This window comes from Capricornis sumatraensis, chromosome 16, assembly GCF_032405125.1.
Source record: "Capricornis sumatraensis isolate serow.1 chromosome 16, serow.2, whole genome shotgun sequence".
Classification (NCBI taxonomy): Eukaryota; Metazoa; Chordata; class Mammalia; order Artiodactyla; family Bovidae; genus Capricornis; species Capricornis sumatraensis.
The window spans coordinates 80327751-80348222 of NC_091084.1; the positions used below are offsets into that span (position 1 = coordinate 80327751).

Below are 20472 nucleotides of genomic sequence, written 5' to 3' on the forward strand. Positions count from 1 at the left end.
TTTATTGCCATTTACAAAAATATTAAGCCACAACAGGTTGGAAATTTTACAAAGAAAATTATTCTTTACCCATATATACTTGATATATACCCATATATACTTGATAAACACTTCCATAAAGGGTTATGGGCCTCTACAGGTCCATGAGTCCATCATGCCAGAGAACAGTTACTAAGGGTGAGATAAGGGGTAAAATGAGAATATGGAGATAAAGGGGAGCAAGATCAGATATGTCAAGAATTCAAATATAGTCATCATTACTTAAGCAAATGTGGATTTCTAATTAAAATATGGAATGCATACAAAAGCATGATTAAGTAAAAGCATATTTAAGCATATCTCACTTGTTCCTGAATTGATATGTTGATGAAATACCAATTACTCTGAATTCTGAGAATGTAGACAATGGTCCATGACCACTTCCCCAAACTATGGATGACAAGGTCTATGTCCAGCCTTTAAAATCTAAGTCAATTATGTCATGAAAATTATTCTCTTACTTAACTGTGAAATTAAATACTGTAGCATTTCAAGCTTCACAATTAGGTAAATGATCACAGTCCTCTTAACTTTCTCTGGTCTTTTTTCACACCTTTTCAGCTGATTCTTAATTTTGCCAGCCATGGAACAAAGCAATGGCACCAGAGTGACTGAATTCCTTCTCCTGGGATTCGCTGGTCAGCACAAGTCTTGGCACGTCCTCTTCACAGTATTTCTGGTGATCTATGCGGCCACCCTGGTGGGTAACATTGGCATGATCCTGCTCATCAAGACTGACTCTTCGCTTCACACCCCCATGTACTTTTTCCTCCAAAACTTGGCCTTTGTTGATCTCTGCTACACCTCTGCCGTCACCCCTAAGATGTTGCAAAACCTTGTAGGAACAGAACAATCCATCTCATTCGTGGGATGTTTGGTGCAGTTACTGGTCTATGGGGCTTTTATAACGAGTGATTGCTATATCCTGGTGGCGATGGCAGTGGACCGTTACGTGGCCATCTGCGACCCTCTCCACTATCCAACACTCATGTCCCGGAGGGTCTGCATTCACCTGTTAGTTGGATCATACTTCATGGGTTTCCTAAATGCCTCTGTAAATGTAGGTTTTATTTTCTCACTGAGCTTTTGCAAATCCAATAAAATTAACCACTTTTTCTGTGATGCACCCCCAATTCTGGCCCTCTCATGCTCCAATGTTTACTTCAGCATCATGATGTTAACAATCTTTGTGGGGTTTAACTTGACATTCACTGTGTTCGTCGTCATCTTTTCCTACATATTTATCCTGGCTGCCATCCTGAAGATCTCTTCTGCTGCAGGGCGGAAGAAAGCCTTCTCCACGTGTGCTTCCCACCTGACCGCTGTCACCATTTTCTATGGGACGCTCTCTTACATGTATCTGCACCATCGCACCATAGAATCTCAAGAGCAAGAAAAAATGGCTTCTGTGTTTTACGGGGTTATGATCCCCATGTTAAACCCCCTCATCTACAGCCTGAGGAACCAAGATGTGAGAGAAGCCCTAAAAGAAGTTGGAAAAAAGTGTTTCTAGTTTTAACACCAATAACTAACTCAACAGGGTTCAACAAGTAAAGCAACATTTCTCAGCAGCAGAAGATGTATCAAGTGTTCATAAGATACAAAAGCATTCCTTAGTTGTATCAATAGTATCTGAAAAATATTGAAAAGCATCTCAAATGATTAAACAAGTTTCTAATTCATTATTGAGTAAATAAACCATTAAAATTTGAAATTTTGCTTTTCTAAAAACATCAAGAAATGAAAAGATATACCACAAACTAGGAAAAATTATATATATGATGAAACTATATATATCATATAAATGATAAAATTATGTGCATATATCATATATATATGACAAAATCTCTCTGTTAAGAATATATAAAGAATACTTTTAACCCAATGATGAAACTGTTTATTTTAAAATGGGCAAATTGTGACAGTGAAAATCTCGGAGTAAGATCTGCTGAAAATCCATTCCTCCATAAAAGCAGCTAGGATGCTGGTGTGCACACATACACACACACACACACACATATACACACATAACAATCAAATTTTTCAGAACTCTGGAAATTAAAAAAAGGCTTGCAGCAGTCCAGGGAGCTTTTATTTAAAAAACACAACTTAGGCTTAGTATGAATGCCAAGCTTAGAGGTGCTTTACTGTGCCCTATTCTCATCCGCTCCCTTCCCATCTCTTGGGAAGCCCTAAAACCCAACAGCTGGCAGGCCGACTGAAAGGCAGCAGCCTGGCAGCCAGTCGGAGCAGATCAGGGCTGGCGCTCTTGAAAAGCCCATTCACAGAGCACTGTTGTCCTCTGGCCCATATGGTGGTTCTCTGGAAGGCCCTACTTGCCCGGCTGTCATTATTTGTCCGGACTTGAAGCTCACTCAGTGCAAAGAGCCTTTTTTCTGGGGTCATTTGTCAAAAACAATCAGAGACAATTAACTGTTTAATCCTGCAACTGCCTGGGCTTCTCTGGCAGCTCGGCTGGTAAAGAATCTACCTGCAATGCAGAAGACCCCAGTCTGATTCCTGGGTTGGGAAGATCCCCTGGAGAAGGTATAGGCTACCCACCCCAGTAGAATTTACCTGGAGAATCCCTGTGGACAGAGGAGCCTGGAGGGCTACAGCCCGTGGGGTTGCAAAGAGTCAGACACAACTGAGTGACTAAGCACAGCACACGGATATAGGCAAGAGTTAAGGCAAACAATAGGCAAATCCAAAAGGCTTAAAACAAAAAGCTCGTGAACACAGGGATTTTCCTGCTGTTCCAGTGGTTAAGAATCCACTTTGCAATGCAGGGAACATGGGTTCAATCCCTGATCGGGGAACTAAGATTCCACATGCCAAAGAGCAACTAGGCCCACTTGCTGTAACTACTGACCCCATGCTAGAGAGGCCATCCACAATAACAAAAGATCCCACAAGCTGCAACTAAGACCAAATGAAACCTTCTAAATAAATAGTTTTAAAAAAAAAAACCACCTCATGCATGAAATAGCCATAAGGGTACTTCAAAGTTCCACAGTCCTGAGAATCTAGATCTAGAGCATCAGGAGGGGCTGCGTGCTTGTTCAAAACTGAACTAAGGAAGTCTTAAGCTGTCACTCTGGGTAATCTTGAGGATACACTCAAGCAGGAAGTGAAGGCTAGGATGGAGCTGTAATCTACCTGGAAGAGAGTTGAGGGCATACCCAAACACACAGTCAGAGACCCCTGGCGAAGTCTGAGACACTTGTTGGTTCCAGGCTTTTAAATAAATCCCTTGCTAATCATTATCTGACTGCTAAATTAGAGGTTTCCCTGGTGGCTCAGATGGTAAAGAATCTACCTGCAATATAGGAGACCTGGATTTGATCCCTGGGTCAGGAATACTGTCTGGAGAAAGGAATGGCAACCCACTCCAGTATTCTTGGCTGAAGAATCCTATGGACAGAGGAGCCTGGAGGGCTACAGTCCATGGGCTCACAAAGAGTTGAAGCAACTAAAACTTTCACTTTCACACTTTGAAGCTGAGCAGGAACTTCAGTGGCCACACATGATGAAGAATACACATTTAACAGGATCAACTGAAAAATGTCACCATCACAGAGAAAACAGTCAATAGAAACCATCCCTGAAAAGCACAGGCATTAGAATTACTATATAAGACTTTAAACTGAACATGATTCTCTGGGGCCTGAGTGCACCATCTTTCTAGTCTGCTGGCTTTCTAAATAAACTCTTCCTTGTCCCAACAACTTGTTTCTCGATTTTTTGCCCTATGGTGCTGTAAGCAGTACAAGCTTGGACTAGGTAACAATTTTGGGAGAGCCTTCCACGGGCTTTGCTGCTTGTGGCCAGCTGCCCCAACCCCCTTGCCACTCTGGTTGGGAGATTTCGGCATAAGGCCCTGGCAATTGCTGATACCACTCGTCACTTCAAAATTCCCCAAAGTGGCACCAGCTGTACCAGCACTTGGCAGTTGGAGTAAGGAATCAACACCGGGGAGAGGACAAACTCCCTACAGTGGGATTAAGGTACCTGCCAAGATGTTCCCCTTCAAGGCCCACAACTGCTGCAGATGTTAGAGAAATCCTTGAGGAGGAGTCTCCCTGTGTCCTTAAAGAGATCAAGCCCTGAGTCTTTGGAGTGGGAGCACTGACTCTAAGACCCTAGACCACCAGAGAATGAACCCTACAGAGTATCAGACACTGAGAACTCACACAAGGGAAACCACTAGAATCTAAGACTCGGCATCACCCAAACACCAGTAGCACCCTGAAGGAAGTTAATGCGGCCACAATAGGGAAAGTGGAGATGTGCCTGCAAATGGGACTCTCTGCTTGGGCTGAACATGCTTGCAAACAAGATGTTCTGCCAAGGAGACTGGACACAGCCTTGAGTTTAATGGTCCCTTGTAAACGAGGGAACATTCCCTTCCTGTGATAAGGAGAAAGAACGGGCTCTGGACAGACTCTGCAGTAAACATGAATTTCACCCCCTTTTGCTGTATGATAACATTTATGCACCTGCGCAGTACTGAAAAGGCTTAGTCATGCAATCTGGAATTCTGCCAAGGGGGCTTTATAAAAATAAACCGCAAGCTTGTTTGCGCAGTTCTTTCTCCTCCAGCTGGAGTTGTGTCTTTGTCTGTCTCTTGTGTGTGTGTCTTGTCTTTGTGTCATTTCGCTCACAACAGCACCCTGTGCAGGGTGCCTCATCTAAACAACAAACAAAAACAAGAACCCAACCATCACCAGACAAGATTACCACATCACCCAGCCTTGCCCATCAGAGGAAAAACAAACAAACAAAAAGCAAACAAACAACAACAAAAACTGAACAAAAATCTCACCCTATATGAAGCTTAAACAAACAACTGGACCAACTGCAGGAAGGCAGATATCAAAAGGAAGAAAAAATTCAACTTTGAAGCCTGGGAAAAAGAGAACTGAAACACAATAAGGTAAAATAATAATAATAATAATGAAACAGCAGAGAAATACTACACAAATGGAAAAAAACAGCTAGAAACACAGATACCCAAGTAAATGAAGAAATAGGCAAACTACCTGAAAAAAAAAAAACATTCAGAATAATGATAGTAAAGATGATTGAAAACAATATGGAGAAAATGCAAGAATCAATTAACAAAGACCTAGAAGACTTAGAGGATAAACATACAGAGACAAACAACACAATTACTGAAATTAAAAGTACTCTAGAAGGAATCAATAGCAGAATATCTGAAGATATTAAGCTAAAATGGTGGAAATAATTTCTGAAGAGCAGAATAAAATACAAAGAATGAAAAGAACTGAGCATAGTTTCAGAGACCTCTGGGACAATATCAAATGCACCAACATTTAATTACAGCGGTCCCAGAAGAAGAGAAAAAGAAAGAGTATGAGAAAAATTTTGAAGAGATTACAGTTGAAATTTTCCCCAACATGGAAAAGGAAATAGTCAGTCAATTCAAGAAGTGCAAAGAGTCCCATACAGGATAAACAGAAGGAGAAACACACCAAGACTAATCAAACTAACAAAGACTAAACACAGGAAAGAATATTAAAACCAGCAAGGGAAAAGCAACAAGTAACATACAAGGGAAACCCCACATGTTTAACAGCTGGTCTTTCAGCAGAAACTGCAGGCCAGAAGGGAATAAAATAAAATAATGAAAGGGGAAAATATACACCCAAGATTGCTGTACCTGGCAAGGATCTCATTCAAAATTGATGGAGAAATGAAAAGCTTTTCACACAAGCAGAACTTAAGAGAATTCAATACCACTAAACCAGCTTTACAACAAATGTTAAAGGGACTTATATAGTCAAGAAATACAAGAGAAGAAAGAGATCTACAAAATCAACCCCAAACAATTAAGAAAATGGCAATAGGAACATATCTATCAATAATTAATTTAAATGTAACTGGATTAAATGCTCCAACCAAAAGACACAAGCAGGCTGAATGGATACAAAAATAAGACCCATATATGTGCTGTCTACAAGAAACCCACCTCAGACCTCAAGACACATATAGACAGAAAATGAGAGGATGGGAAAATATATTCCATGCAAATGGGAAGCAAAAGAAAGCTGGAGTAGCAATCCTCATATCAGACAAAATAGACCTTAAAATAAAGAAGATTGCAAGCAATAAGGAAGGATACTACCTAATGATCAAGGCATCAGTCCAAGAGGAAGACATAGCCATTGTAAATATCTGTGCACCCAACATAGGAGCACCTCAGTACATAAGACAAACACTAACAGACATAAAAGGAGAAACTGACAGTAACACAATAATAGGAGGAGACTTTACCACCCCACGCACACCATGGACAGACCATCAAAACAGAAAATTCATAAGGAAACACAAGTCTTAAAAGATACATTAGATGAGATGGATCTCATTGATACCTTCAGGACAGTCCATCCAAATGCAGAAAAATACAACTTCTCAAATGCACATGAAACATTCTTCAGGATAGACCACATCTTGAGTCATAAATCAAACCTCAGTAAATTTAAGAAAGTTGAAACTGTGTCAAGCATCTTCTCCCACTACAAAGCTATGAGACTAGATATCAATTACCAAAAAAAAAAAAAAAACTGTAAAAAACACAAACACATGCAGGCTAAACAATACATTTCTAAACAACCAACAGGTTACTGAAGAAATCAAAAGGGAAATCAAAATATTTCTAGAAACAATGACAATAAAAACAGGACAACTCAAAACCTATGGGATGCAACAAAAGCAGTACCCAGAGGGAAGTTTATAACAGTACAATCCTACCTCAAGAAACAAGAAAGGCATCAAATATACAACCTAACTTTACACCTAAAACAACTGGAAAATGAAGAACAGGAAAACCCCAAAATTAGTAGAAGAAAATAAATCATAAGTATCAGAGCAGAAAGAACAGAAAAAGAAATGAAAGAAACAAGAGTAAAGATTAATGAAACTAAAAGCTGGTTCTTGGAGAAGATAAACAAAATTGACAGACCTTTAGAGAGACTCATCAAGTGAAAAAGAGAGAAGAGTCAAGTCAACATTATTAGAAATGAAAAAGGAGAGGTTACAACAGACAATGCAGAAATACAAAGGATTAAGAGACTGTTATGAACAACTATATGGCAATAAAATGGATAACTTCTAAGAAATGGACAGATTCTAATAAAAGTTCAATTTTCCAAGACTGAACCAGGAAGAAATAGAAATTATGAACAACCCAAATATGAGCACTGAAATTGAAGCTGAGATGAAAAATCTCCCAAAAAACAAAAGCCCAGGACCAGATGGCTTCACAGGAGAATTCTATCAAACATTTATCCTTTTAAAACTCTTTCAAAAAGCTGAAGAGGAAGGAACCCTTCCAAACTCATTCTAAGAGGCCATCATCACCCTGATACCAAAACTGGACAAAGACAAAACAAAATAAGAAAACTACAGGCCAATATCACTGATGAAGATAGATGCAAAAATCCTCAACAAAATTTTAGCAAACAGAATTCAGCAACACATCAAAAAGCTCATACACCATGATCAAGTTGGGTTTATTCCAGGGATGCAAGGATTCTTCAGTATATGCAAATCAATCAATGTGATATACCAAATTAACAAATTGAAAGGTAGAAACTATATGATAATCACAACAGTTGCAGAAAAAGCCTTTGACAAAATTCAGCACCCACTTATGATTAAAACTCTTCAAAAAATGGGCACAGAAGGAACCTACCTCAACATAGTAAAGCCATATATAAGCCCACAGCAAACATTCTCAACGGTGAAAAACAAAAAGCATTCCCCCTAATATTAGGAAAAAGACAAGGGTATCCACTTTCACCACTATTATTCAACATAGTTCTGGAAGTCTTAGCTACAGCAATCAGAGAAGAAAAAGAAATAAAAGGAATCCAGATTGGAAAAGAAGTAAAGCTCTCACTGTTTGCAGATGACATGATACTGTACATAGAAAACCCTAAAGATAGAATCAGAAAATTACTAGAGCTCATCAGTGAATTTAGCAAAGTTGCAGATACTAAATCAATGCACAGAAATCACTTGCATTTCTATATACTAAAAATGAAAAATCAGAAAGAGAAATTAAGGAATCAATCCCATTCACCATTGCAACAAAAAGAATTAAACATCTAGGAATAAACTTGCCTAAGGTGACAAAAGTACTGTACACAGAAAATTATAAGACACTAATGAAAGAAATCAAATATGACATAAACAGATGGAGAAATATTCCATGTTCTTGGGTAGGAAGAATCAGTATTGTGAAAATGACTTTACTACCAAAGGCAATCTACAGACTCAATGCAATCCTATCAAATTACCAATGGCATTTTTCACAGTACTAGAACAAAAAATTTCACAGTTCATATGGAGCCACAAAAGACCCTGGATACCCAAAGCAATCTTGAGAAAGCAGAATGGAGCTGGAGGAATCAAAGCTACAGTCATCAAGGCAGCATGGCACTGGAACAAAAACAGAAATATAGACCAATGGAGCAAGATAGAAAGCCCAGAAATAAACACACACACCTATGGGTACCTTATTTTTGACAAAAGAGGCAATATACAATGGGGCAAACACAGCCTCTTCAATAAATGGTGCTGGGAAAACTGAACAGCCACTTGTAAAAGAATGAAATTAGAACACTTCCTAACACCAGGCACAACGATAAACTCAAAATTGGTTAAAGACCTAAATGTAAGACCAGAAACGATAAAACTCTTAGAGGAAAACATAGGCAGAACTCTCGATGATAGAGATCAAAGCAAGATCCTCTACCACCCACCTCCTAGAGTAATGGAAATAAAAACCAGAGTAAACAAATGGGACCCAATTAAACTTAAAAGCTTTTGCCAGCAAAGGAAACTATAAGCAAGGTGAAAAGACAACCCACAGAAAGTTGAGCAAATAAAAGAAACAGCTGACAAAGGACCTTTGAGTCAGCTCCAATGAGGTGGATGAACCTAGAATCTATTATACAGAATGAAGTAAGTCAGAAAGAGACAGATATATATCATCTTCTAATGCATATATAGGGAATATAGAAAAACAGTACTGAAGAATTTATTTACAGGGCAGCAATGGAAAAACAAACATAGCGAATAGATATATAGAAATGGGGAGAGGGGAGGAGAGGGTGAGATGTATGGAAAGAGTAACAGGGAAACTCACATTACCATATGTAAAATAGACAGCCAACAGGAATTTGCTGTATGCCTCAGAAAAGTCAAACAGGGGCTCTTTGTCAACCTAGAGGGGCAGAATGGGGAGTGAGATGGGAAGGAGGTTCAAAAGAGAGGGGATATATGTATACCTATGGTTGATTCATGTTGAGGTTTGACAGAAAAGAAAACTCTGTAAGGCAATTGTCTTTCAATTAATAAGTAAATAAATCAGAAAAGACTTTATCAACTATCTTTATGCCAATAAAAAGGTAATTTATTATGAAAAAAGCATAAAACAATATCAGACAGTGAAAAAAAGTCAAAAATCTATATAGAAGGTCCTTAAGAAAATAGAGGCCCCAAAACCATCAGAACTAACAGAAGTCTAACGCATAGAATGTCTATGCATATGGAACATTTCTCCAGTATAAACCATACGTTAGACCACAGAACATATGTCGATGAATTTTGAAAGACTGAAATCACACAAAGTCTTATCACTGACCACAATGGAAAGAAACTAGAAATCAAAACAGAAGAAAAACTGGAACACTCACAAGTGAGTCAAAGTCGCTCAGTCATGTCCGACTCTTTGTGACCCCATGGACTATGGAATTCTCTAGGCCAGAACACTGGAGTGGGTAGCCTTTCCCTTCTGCAGGGGATCTTCCAAACCCAGGAACCTAACCAGGGTCTCCTGAGTTGCAGGCGAATTCTTTACCAACTGAGCTATCAGGGGAGCTCTACGCAGCAATCCCGCAACACAATCTAACCAACAGGTAAAAGAAGAAATCAAAGGGAAATTTAAAAATACTCTAATGATGAGTGCATTGAGTGAAAACAAAAACACAATATAACAAAACGTATGAGATGCAGTGAAAGCTGCACTCAGAGGGAAATCTATAGCTGTGAATGTCACATTAAAAACGAAGAAATATCCCAAGTCAATAATCAAGTATTATACCATTGCTTGTGTGAGTGCTAAGTTGCTCCAGTCATGTCCAACTCTTTGTGACCCTATGGAGTGTAGCCTGCCTGGCTCCTCTGTCCATGGGATTTTCCAGGCAAGAACACTGTTAAGGAGCTAAAAAATAAAAGAAGCAAATGAAACTCAAGGCCAACATGAAGGAAATAATAAATGCTTGTCACATGACCCATCAATTCCACTCCTTATTTATCCACAAGAAGTGAAGACATATGTTCAAAACATAAAAATGTTCTTAATCATCTTTATTCTTAATATCCAAGTGTGGAAGCAAGAAAAATGTTCATTAAGTGGTGAATTAAATACATAAACAAATTGTAGAATATGAATTCAATGGAATACAACACAGCAATAGAAATTAATGAATTATGCATACATACAACAACACAGCTAAATCTGAAATCATATCTATGGTTTCCTGTAAAAGAGTTAATGACTGGGGAAAAGCACAAGATTTTTTTTATGATGAAAACTTCTTTTACTTTTAGTCTGGTAATAATCTCGTGGATATATACTTTCTAAACTCAAAAAAAAGACCTTAAAATGAGTATGCTTTATTGTATGTAAATCATGCCTCAACAAAGATGATTTTCCAAAATATATTTGTTTTTAAATAACATGATTCTTTTCTAGAAAACCCAGAGAATCAACTGTTATAAACAACAGGGAAATTCAGCAAGAAGTCTAGTTAAAAGTTGCTCCACATAAATTAATAATAATGCTTAAAACAATAAATTATGGAAGAACATAAATTTCTCCTTGGAAAGACCCAAAAATAAACTTAAAAAGAAATGAAAAACAGCTCATGAAGAAATCTATAAAAAGCAGACTTCACCAAATTGAAACATTCTCCCATTCCTTGGCAGATCCTCATATGTTAATACAAATTTGATATGAACCCAATAAATAAACAAATAGAATATTTTGTTGAATGGTAGTAAATTGCAAACTGATTCTGCATTTTGTGTGAAGAAAATGACAAACACTGGTGGTCAAAAATTTAGGGGCTATAAAAAAAATAATAAGGCAAAAATAACCCAGCCAGCTACTAAGACATTATGGAGCTATAATAAAATGATGTGATACTGAAACATGGGGAGACTGGAAGATCAATACAACAGATATGAAAGGCCAGGAATAGGTTCAAATCCATAAGATAAATTATTATGTGACAGTGGCGATACTGCTCCTATGTCATATAATTGATCATGCCGTAAATAGTATTTTAAATGACTAGATATTTGGGGTGAGTAAAACTGGAAACATCTCACATACTACATAAAAATAAATTTTAAATAGTTTTATTGTTTACATTTTAAAGACAATAAAAGGAAATGTTTAATTTTTTAAACCTTGGAGTGAAGGCCTTTATAAACATGGCACAAAACGCAAAGTAAACTTCTACGAGATTCCGTTTTCTCATAGCAAAACACCACACTAGCAAAGCAAAACAATGAGTATTGGGACATACATATTTGCAGTTCTTATAAGGAAGGGTACTTGACTCAAAATATCAGGATAAAATCAAACAAAACACTTTATCAAGAGGGCAGCATAGGTAAACAGATAATTCACAGAACAAGAAATGTTACTTTTTCGTGAACATGTGGAAAGATGCTCAACTTGACTCATAGAAGAAAAAGACAGACTGAGACGTACTGTTTTCATCTATCTGGTGACAGAGTATTTAAAAGTTTCTCAGCATGGGGTTGGATATCTGGAGAAATACCCTGGCTTTTCTAGAAGTGATTTTAATTGATAGCACCTCCTTCTGGAGGGCAGTTGGATAATAACTACCCAGAGATTCAGAGATTCCTCGCTTAAATACCTTCAGGTCCTAAAGGTATATTCAGAATTATGCACACTAGTACATTTATTATAGCATTGTTTTTATTAGTAGGGTTGGAAACCATATTTGTCTGCCAATAGTGCGTGACAGTGGTCTGAATAAATTAAGGAATGCTGCTATTCCATGAAATACAATCATGAAAAAGAGTGAGATTTGACAATAGAGGATGAGATGGCTGGAGGGCATCACCAACTCAACGGACATGAGTTTGAGCAAGTTCCAGGAGTTGGTGAAGGACAGAGAAGCCTGGCGTGCTGCTGTCCATGGGGTCGCAGAGAGCTGGACACGACTGAGTGGCTGAATAAGAGCAACACCTTGTTACTCAGGGGTATTAAGTGAATATGCACTGAAAACGATGTGTGTATGTTGCCACTTGTGTGAGCGAAGATAAAGAACACAAATATTAACATGTTTACAAGTGTAATGCAATGTTTGTATCTGGAAATAAAAAAGAAGAATTTAACAGTGGTGATCTTCAGAGAGGCAAACTAGAGATTGGGAACCAAGGGGTAGAAGGAGACTCGGCTCTCACTCTATGCACTTTTACACACCTGAATTATTAACCGTGTGGACCAGATGGTTTACCACCACGCCTGCCCCACCACACACACGCACACACACACACAAGGCAAGGAGACAGGAGGAGGGAGGCAGGAGAAAAGGAAAAAAGAAAGAAGCAGGGAGGAAGGAAAGAGCAAAGGGGAAAAAAGGAGCGGGGAGGATGAAGACAAGGAGGAGAGGGAGGCAGAGAAGCAAAATAAAAAGCAATTTGTCAGAAGCAGGACCACCTTCAAAAACAAAAGCAAAGAGTCCCTGCTGGCAGGAACACACAATGGATCTGTCCCCTCTGGAAAACTGAACTTTTCTTCAGCAGAAAATAGCTATTAAACACTGTTTTCCCATTTTCTCCACTGAGATGGAAAGCTCAGTGTCAGAACCTCAGGCTCCCAAGGGACGTAGCATTAATCCCTTAAGCCCCAGCTAGAAACTCCCTGATGGGAAGGAACCACACAGAGAGACTTGGTGAGCCATCAGCCTCCACCAGTTGCAGGAAGAGAATCTGGAGGCTGCTCCTAAGTAAGTAAAGCCACATAATTTCCATTTTTCAGCATCAGCTGCATATCATTGCTGTGTGTCCAGGAAGTGGCTGAGAGAAGGGTCAGAGCCAAAGTTCCATGTGCCCCAGGACCGGGATGAATAGACTGGAAATGGAGTGAGGGAACTCAGTTGCCTGGATAAGGACATCAGTGATTAAATAATGAAATGACTCGATCAATCAATAGGTCAGTCAGTCAGTATTTACATCCTTAATGTATTATTTGCATGTGTTATGATGGCTACTTGATGAACACTAATTCAATACCTGCCCATTTGCTGGGAAGTTTACATAAATTTACTTATTGATCTTCACGATACTGTAAAACAGGCTTTACTTTTTCCCCTTCTTCATTTTCATGAAGTTTTGTTTTGAAATAAGCATGCATTTACAAAAAGTTTCACAGATAGTACCGAGAGGTCCCATGTGTTCTTTACCAAGTTTCCCTTCCAAGGCTGTATCTTACATAACTATAGTATGACATCAAACCAGGATTTTTATATTGGTATATGTGACTGTGTGTGTACAGCTCTATGCCATTTGATCACATCTGTTGATCTGTTCTACGACCACAACTGTCAAGATGTGTATATACCCTATGTCAGATTCCAATAGACCTCCCTCATGCTTCACCTTGTAATCACATCAATCCCCTCCCGATACCACTCTGACAATCTGTTCTCCATCCCTATAATTTTGTTATTTTGAAAATATTAGATAGAAGGAAACATCTGATGCTATGTGACCTTCGTTAAGATTGGCTCTTTTTCCCTTAGCATAATGCTTTTGGCATTCATCCAGTGGCTTGAGAGTGTCAACAATCCACGTCTCTTTATTGATGAGCAATATTTCACAGTATGGATGTACCACCATTTCTTTAACCAGTCACCTATTGGAGGACATTTTGGTTGTTTACAGTTTGGGGTTATTACAAATGAAGCTGTTATGAAACAAGTTTTTGGTATCATCACTCTTTTATTTTAGCCACTCCATCGGATGTGTAGTGATATCTCATTGTATTCTAAATTTGCATTTTCCTTTTGTCTGCTGATATTGGATATCTTTTCATGTGCTTACCTATCTGTTGTAGCCCTCTTTGGTGAATCACCTATGTCATTACCCACTTTTACTTTGCTTTGTTATTTTTTAATGTTGAGATTGACAGTTTTTTATACACTCTGGAAATGAGTCTTTTGTCAAAAACATTTTATCAGTTTGAGTGAATGTGGAAACCTTATTTCCCTTTGCATCTCTTTACTCTCTCTATTTGGAATGTGTTAATACTTGTCATAAATATTCCTTCCACATACATTGAGAACCACATTATCCAGGGTCAAAGTTTTTATTTTAGCTGTCAAACATAGTTTATAAAACTTAAGAGAAGGTAAGTCTACTGTGTTTATCTGTATCTTCGCTTTCCACGCTCTCTCTCATTTCTTTATATTCCAAGATTCTTCCTTTTAATTCAATTAAAAGAAAGAGTTAAGTGGATAGGAAAACATGATGGAACTATATGCTCTGTATCATTTCAAAGAAATGATCTATGTTTGTTAAAAGAAAGGGGAAGATTAGTGTGAAAACACTAATCAAAGGATTGAAAGGGTGGCTATATTGATATCACACAAAGTAGACTTTACAGCAAAGAAAACTGCCAAGGACAGTGAGAGACGTTATGTTGCGGTAACCGAGCCAGGGCAATGGCAGTCCTGAAGGCACAGGCGCCGAGCTGGTTTGTCAGCAACTACTTCCAGAGGAAACACATGGCAAGTATTCAAAAGCAAAATAAACCAAAGAAAGCGTGAATGTTTGACTTCTTTTTGATCCTAGCTGTGTGTTTTAGCTCTTTGAATCAAAGAGGCATACTAAAGAAAAATGAATAAATGCAGCGTCTACATTTTCCTACATCTCATAAATCTCTTCATTCATTGATCGCCTCACTCGCTCGTTTATTCACGTATCCAGTTAACCCGTTTGTAGAGGTAGGAACTTTCCCTCACGGCTGTGTTCTTGGAACCTACAATCTATGGGAAAATAGAAATCAAGCAAAGCTGTAGAAATAATCTTACAAATAATTACTAAAACTGATATAGATCCTAAGGAACAAGACCCGTGGCAGGAGGAAATGATACATTTGCGTGAAAACAATCCTGGAGGAAGAGTCATTCAAACTGAGACCACCAGAAAAGTAAGAGCTGGCAGTGGAAATGCTGATAGAAATAGAAAATGGACCGCAGAGTATTTAAGGCAGGAGGAGGAATGTGCCAGGCTGGAGGAGCCAGAAATGGAGGAGAGCAGGAACAAGAGGAGTCGGGGGTGCTGGGTGAGTAATAGCAAGGAAACGAGAGATGTAAGATGCAGACAGGGAGGAAAGTGGAGCGAAACTGCACAGAATTCTACGGATGCATCAAGATTTTTGGATAAAAGAGTTTGTCTTTTGGTATATTGTAGTCTTTTAATAAAATTATATGGTGAGTAAAAGGAAGCAAAAATAAATAAAAATGTTTCTATATGATCTTTTGAAGATGTATTTATGAACCAGAAGCTGAGAACACAGCTTCGGGTCCATGGCCGTTTCCCAAAATGGTGTGTCAACTTCTCGAAGTCGGGGAGCTAGCTTCGGCCACCTGTATGTTAGCCTTTAAAGTCCAAGTAAATTATGCCACGGGAAATATGCTTTGATTCCACTGAAAAACCAAGCATTATGGCATTTCCAGTTGCAAAATTAGTCTAAGAATCACAATGGCCTTCCCTTTCTCTGTTTTTCTTTCTTTGCCACTTTTCAACTGATATTTAATTTTGCCAGCCATGGAGCAGAACAATGGCACCAGAGTGACTGAATTCCTTCTCCTGGGATTCGCTGGTCAGCGCACATCTTGGCACGTCCTCTTCACAGTATTTCTGGTGATCTATGCAGCCACCCTGGTGGGTAACATTGGCATGATCCTGCTCATCAAGACTGACTCTTCCCTTCACACCCCCATGTACTTTTTCCTCCAAAATTTGGCTTTTGTTGATCTTTGTTATGCCTCTGCTATCACGCCCAAAATGTTGCAGAATTTTGCGGGCACAAAACAATCCATCTCATTCGTGGGATGTTTGGTGCAGTTACTGGTCTATGGGGCTTTTATAACAAGCGACAGCTACATCCTGGCGGCGATGGCAGTGGACCGTTACGTGGCCATCTGCGACCCTCTTCACTACCCAGCACTCATGTCCTGGAGGGTCTGCATTCAACTCTTGATTGGTTCCTACTTAATGGGTTTCCTAAATGCCTCTGTAAATGTAGGTTTTACTTTCTCACTGGACTTTTGCAAATCCAATAAAATTAACCACTTTTTCTGTGATGAGCCCCCAATTCTGGCCCTCTCATGCTCCGACACTTATTTCAACGTCATGGTGCTAGCAGCCTTTGTGGGGTTTAACTTGACGTTCACCGTGTCCGTCGTCATCTTTTCCTACGTGTTTATCTTGGCTGCCATCCTGAAGATCGCTTCTGCTGCAGGGCGGAAGAAAGCCTTCTCCACCTGTGCCTCCCACCTGACCACTGTCACCATCTTCTGTGGGACGCTCTCTTACATGTATCTGCACCATCGCACCGCAAAGTCTCAAGAGCAAGAAAAAATGGCTTCTGTGTTTTATGGGGTTGTGATCCCCATGTTAAACCCCCTCATCTACAGCCTGAGGAACCAAGAGGTGAGAGAAGCCCTAAAAGGGATAGGAAAAAAATACTTCAGGTTTAATCCTTGATTTCAGGTTCTCTACACCACACGAACAGTGCCAGTTTTTAAGAAATCAAAACAAAGAGCCAAACAACATAAAGTTGCTCAACTTATTAACATGGAACTGAAATTTAAGGTGACAGTAAGATAGCCGCCTTACCCCAATATGACTGGCAAAAACTGAAAAAGAATAACAATGCCTATTAATTGCTGTGATGTAAGGAAAAAGGATGCTCCCACATACCATTATCTCACCACCATTTCCTGCCAATTTCTGCCCTGGGAGTAATTTCTCCTTCCATTGAACCCATAGCGCTTCTCTTGTATCAATAAATATTATTTATTTATCACTTCTTACATAAATTATTTATTAAATATAAGATCTTCACTGTCATTTATAAGCAGTTGAAATACACTTTCTTTCATGACCTTTTAACATCTGGTATAGAGCCTTAGACGCAGTAGGTAGTCTATGAATATTGAATGGCCGGATGGATGGATGAATGATGATTAAAAAAACTACTATGAACAGCTTTCTAACTGGAAGTTAGGTGAGGATATAGCCTGTCCTTATGGTCTCTAAATAGTAGTCTGTGGCTAGCAGCATTCAATGACCAGGAAAAGCTTTTAAAGTATCAATTACTACATTCTAGTCCTAGAGGTATCATTCACTAATATCAGATGGAGCCCAATATCTTTAAGTATCTACATATGTAGAATTGTAGATACTAGAATTGTAGATGCTTTAACTTCACGCTTCACTAGAAAGCTCCCCTCGTCCAAGGTAAGGAGCAGCGGCTGTGCTTTGCTGGAGCAGCCGGGAAGAGATACCCCACACCCAAGGTAAGAGAAACCCAAGTAAGATGGTAGGTGTTGCAAGAGGGCATCAGAGGGTAGACACACCATACTCACAGAAAACTAGTCAATCTAATCATACTAGGACCACAGCCTTGTCTAACTCAATGAAACCAAGCCATGCCCACGGGGCAACCCAAGATGGGCGGGTCATGGTGGAGAGGTCTGACAGAATGTGGTCCACTGGAGAAGGGAATTGCAAACTACTTCAGTATTCTTGCCTTGAGAACCCCAGGAACAGTATGAAAAGGCAAAATGATAGGATACTGAAAGAGAAACTCCCCAGGTCAGCAGGTGCCCAATATGCTACTGGAGATCAGTGGAGAAATAACTCCAGAAAGAAGGAAGGGATGGAGCCAAAGCAAAAACAATACACAGCTGTGGATGTGACTGGTGATAGAAGCAAGGTCTGATGCTGTAAAGAGCAATATTGCATAGGAACCTGGAATATCAGGTCCATGAATCAAGGCAAATTGGAAGTGGTCAAACAAGAGATGGCAAGAGTGAACATCGACATTCTAGGAATCAGCGAACTAAAATGGACTGGAATGGGTGAATTTAATTCAGATGACCATTATATCTACTACTGCGGGCAGGAATCCCTCAGAAGAAATGGAGTAGCCATCATGGTCAACAAAAGAGTCCAAAATGCAGTACTTGGATGCAATCTCATAAACGACAGAATGATATCTATTCACTCCAAGGCAAACCTTTCAATATCACAGTTATCCAAGTCTATGCCCCAATCAGTAACACTGAGGAAACTGAAGTTGAACAGTTTTATGAAGACTTACAAGACCTTTTAGAACTAACACCTTAAAAAGATGTCCTTTACATTATAGGGGACTGGAATGCAAAAGTAGGAAGTCAAGAAACACCTGGAGTAACAGGCAAATTTGGCCTTGGAATGAGAAATGAAGCAGGGCAAAGATTAACAGAGTTTTGCCAAGAAAATGCACTGGTCATAGCAAACACCCTCTTCCAACAACACAAGAGAAGACTCTACACATGGACATCACCAGATGGTCAACACCGAAATCAGATTGATCATATTCTTGGCAGCCAAAGATGGAGAAGCTCTATACAGTCAACAAAAACAAGACCAGGAGTTGACTGTGGCTCAGATCATGAACTCCTTATTACCAAATTCAGACTGAAATTGAAGAAAGTAGGGAAAACCGCTAGACCATTCAGGTATGACCTAAATCAAATCCTTTATGATTATACAGTGGAAGTGAGAAATAGATTTAAGGGCCTAGATCTGACAGATAGAGTGCCTGATGAACTATGGAATGAGGTTTGTGACATTGTACAGGAGACAGGGATCAAGACCATCCCCATGGAAAAGAAATGCAAAAAAGCACAATGGCTGTCTGGGGAGGCCTTACAAATAGCTGAGAAAAGAAGAGAAGTGAAAAGCAAAGGATAAAAGGAAAGATATAAGCATTTGAATGCAGAGTTCCAGAGAACAGCAAGAAGAGATAAGAAAGCCTTTTTCAGTGATCAATGCAAAGAAATGGAGGAAAGGAACAGAATGGGAAAGACTAGAGATTTCTTCAAGAAAATTAGAGATACCAAGGGAACGTTTCATGCAAAGATGGGCTCAATAAAGGTCAGAAATGGTCTGGACCTAACAGAAGCAGAAGATATTAAGAAGAGGTGGGAAGAATACACAGAAGAACTGTATAAAAAAGATCTTCATGACCCAGATAATCATGATGGTGTGATCACTAATCTAGAGCCAGACATCCTGGAATGTGAAGTCAAGTGGGCCTTAGGAAGCATCACTACGAACAAAGCTAGTGGAGGTGATAGAACTCCAGTTGAGCTGTTTCAAATCCTGAAATATGATGCTGTGAAAGTGCTGCACTCAATATGCCAGCAAATTTGGAAAACTCAGCAGTGGCCACAGGACTGGAAAAGGTCAGTTTTCATTCCAATTCCAAAGAAAGGCAATGACAAAGAATGCTCATACTACCACACAATTGCACTCATCTCACATGCTAGTAAAGTAATGCTCAAAATTCTCCAAGCCAGGCTTCAGCAATACGTGAACCGTGAACTTCGTGATGTTCAAGCTGGTTTTAGAAAAGGCAGAGGAACCAGAGATCAAATTGCCAACATCTGCTGGATCATGGAAAAAGCAAGAGAGTTCCAGAAAAGCATCTATTTCTGCTTGATTGACTATGCCAAAGCCTTGGACTGTGTGGATCACAATAAACTGTGGAAAATTCTGAAAGAGATGGGAATACCAGACCACCTGAGCTGCCTCTTGAGAAATCTGTATGCAGGTCAGGAAGCAACAGTTAGAACTGGACATGGAACAACAGACTGGTTCCAAATAGGAAAAGGAGTATGTCAAGGCTGTATATTGTCACCCTGCTTATTTAACTTCTATGCAGAGTACATCATGAGAAACGCTGGACTGGAAGAAGCACAAGGTGGAATCAAGATTGCCGGGAGAAATATCAATAACCTCACATATGCAGAGGACACCACCCTTATGGCAGAAAGTGAAGAGGAACTAAAAAGCCTCTTGATGAAAGTGAAAGTGGAGAGTGAAAAAGTTGGCCTAAAGCTCAACATTCAGAAAACGAAGATCATGGCATCTGATCCCATCACTTCATGGGAAATGGATGGAGAAACAGTGGAAACAGTGTCAGACTTTATTTTTGGGGGCTCCAAAATCACTGCAGATGGTGATTGCAGCCATGAAATTAAAAGTGACTTACTCCCTGGAAGAAAAGTTATGACCAACCTA

The 20472-nt window shown here is 39.3% G+C and overlaps 2 protein-coding genes across 2 annotated transcripts; both read left to right on the forward strand.

Annotated features, from left to right (window-relative positions):
- The first annotated feature begins 622 nt into the window (after nt 1-622).
- LOC138093046 (olfactory receptor 5AK2-like) lies at nt 623-1552 on the forward strand. Its single transcript, XM_068989133.1, has one exon. It carries the CDS (start codon nt 623-625, stop codon nt 1550-1552), a length of 930 nt encoding a protein of 309 aa, XP_068845234.1.
- Nucleotides 1553-15942: 14390 nt separating this feature from the next.
- On the forward strand, nt 15943-16884 carry LOC138093053 (olfactory receptor 5AK2-like). Its single transcript, XM_068989140.1, has one exon. It carries the CDS (start codon nt 15943-15945, stop codon nt 16882-16884), a length of 942 nt encoding a protein of 313 aa, XP_068845241.1.
- The last annotated feature ends 3588 nt before the right edge of the window (nt 16885-20472 follow it).

What these genes read in the sequence shown, in the direction of transcription:
- LOC138093046 (XM_068989133.1), top strand. Translation starts at nt 623, where the DNA reads ATGGAACAAAGCAATGGCACCAGAGTGACTGAATTCCTTCTCCTGGGA.
- LOC138093053 (XM_068989140.1), top strand. Translation starts at nt 15,943, where the DNA reads ATGGAGCAGAACAATGGCACCAGAGTGACTGAATTCCTTCTCCTGGGA.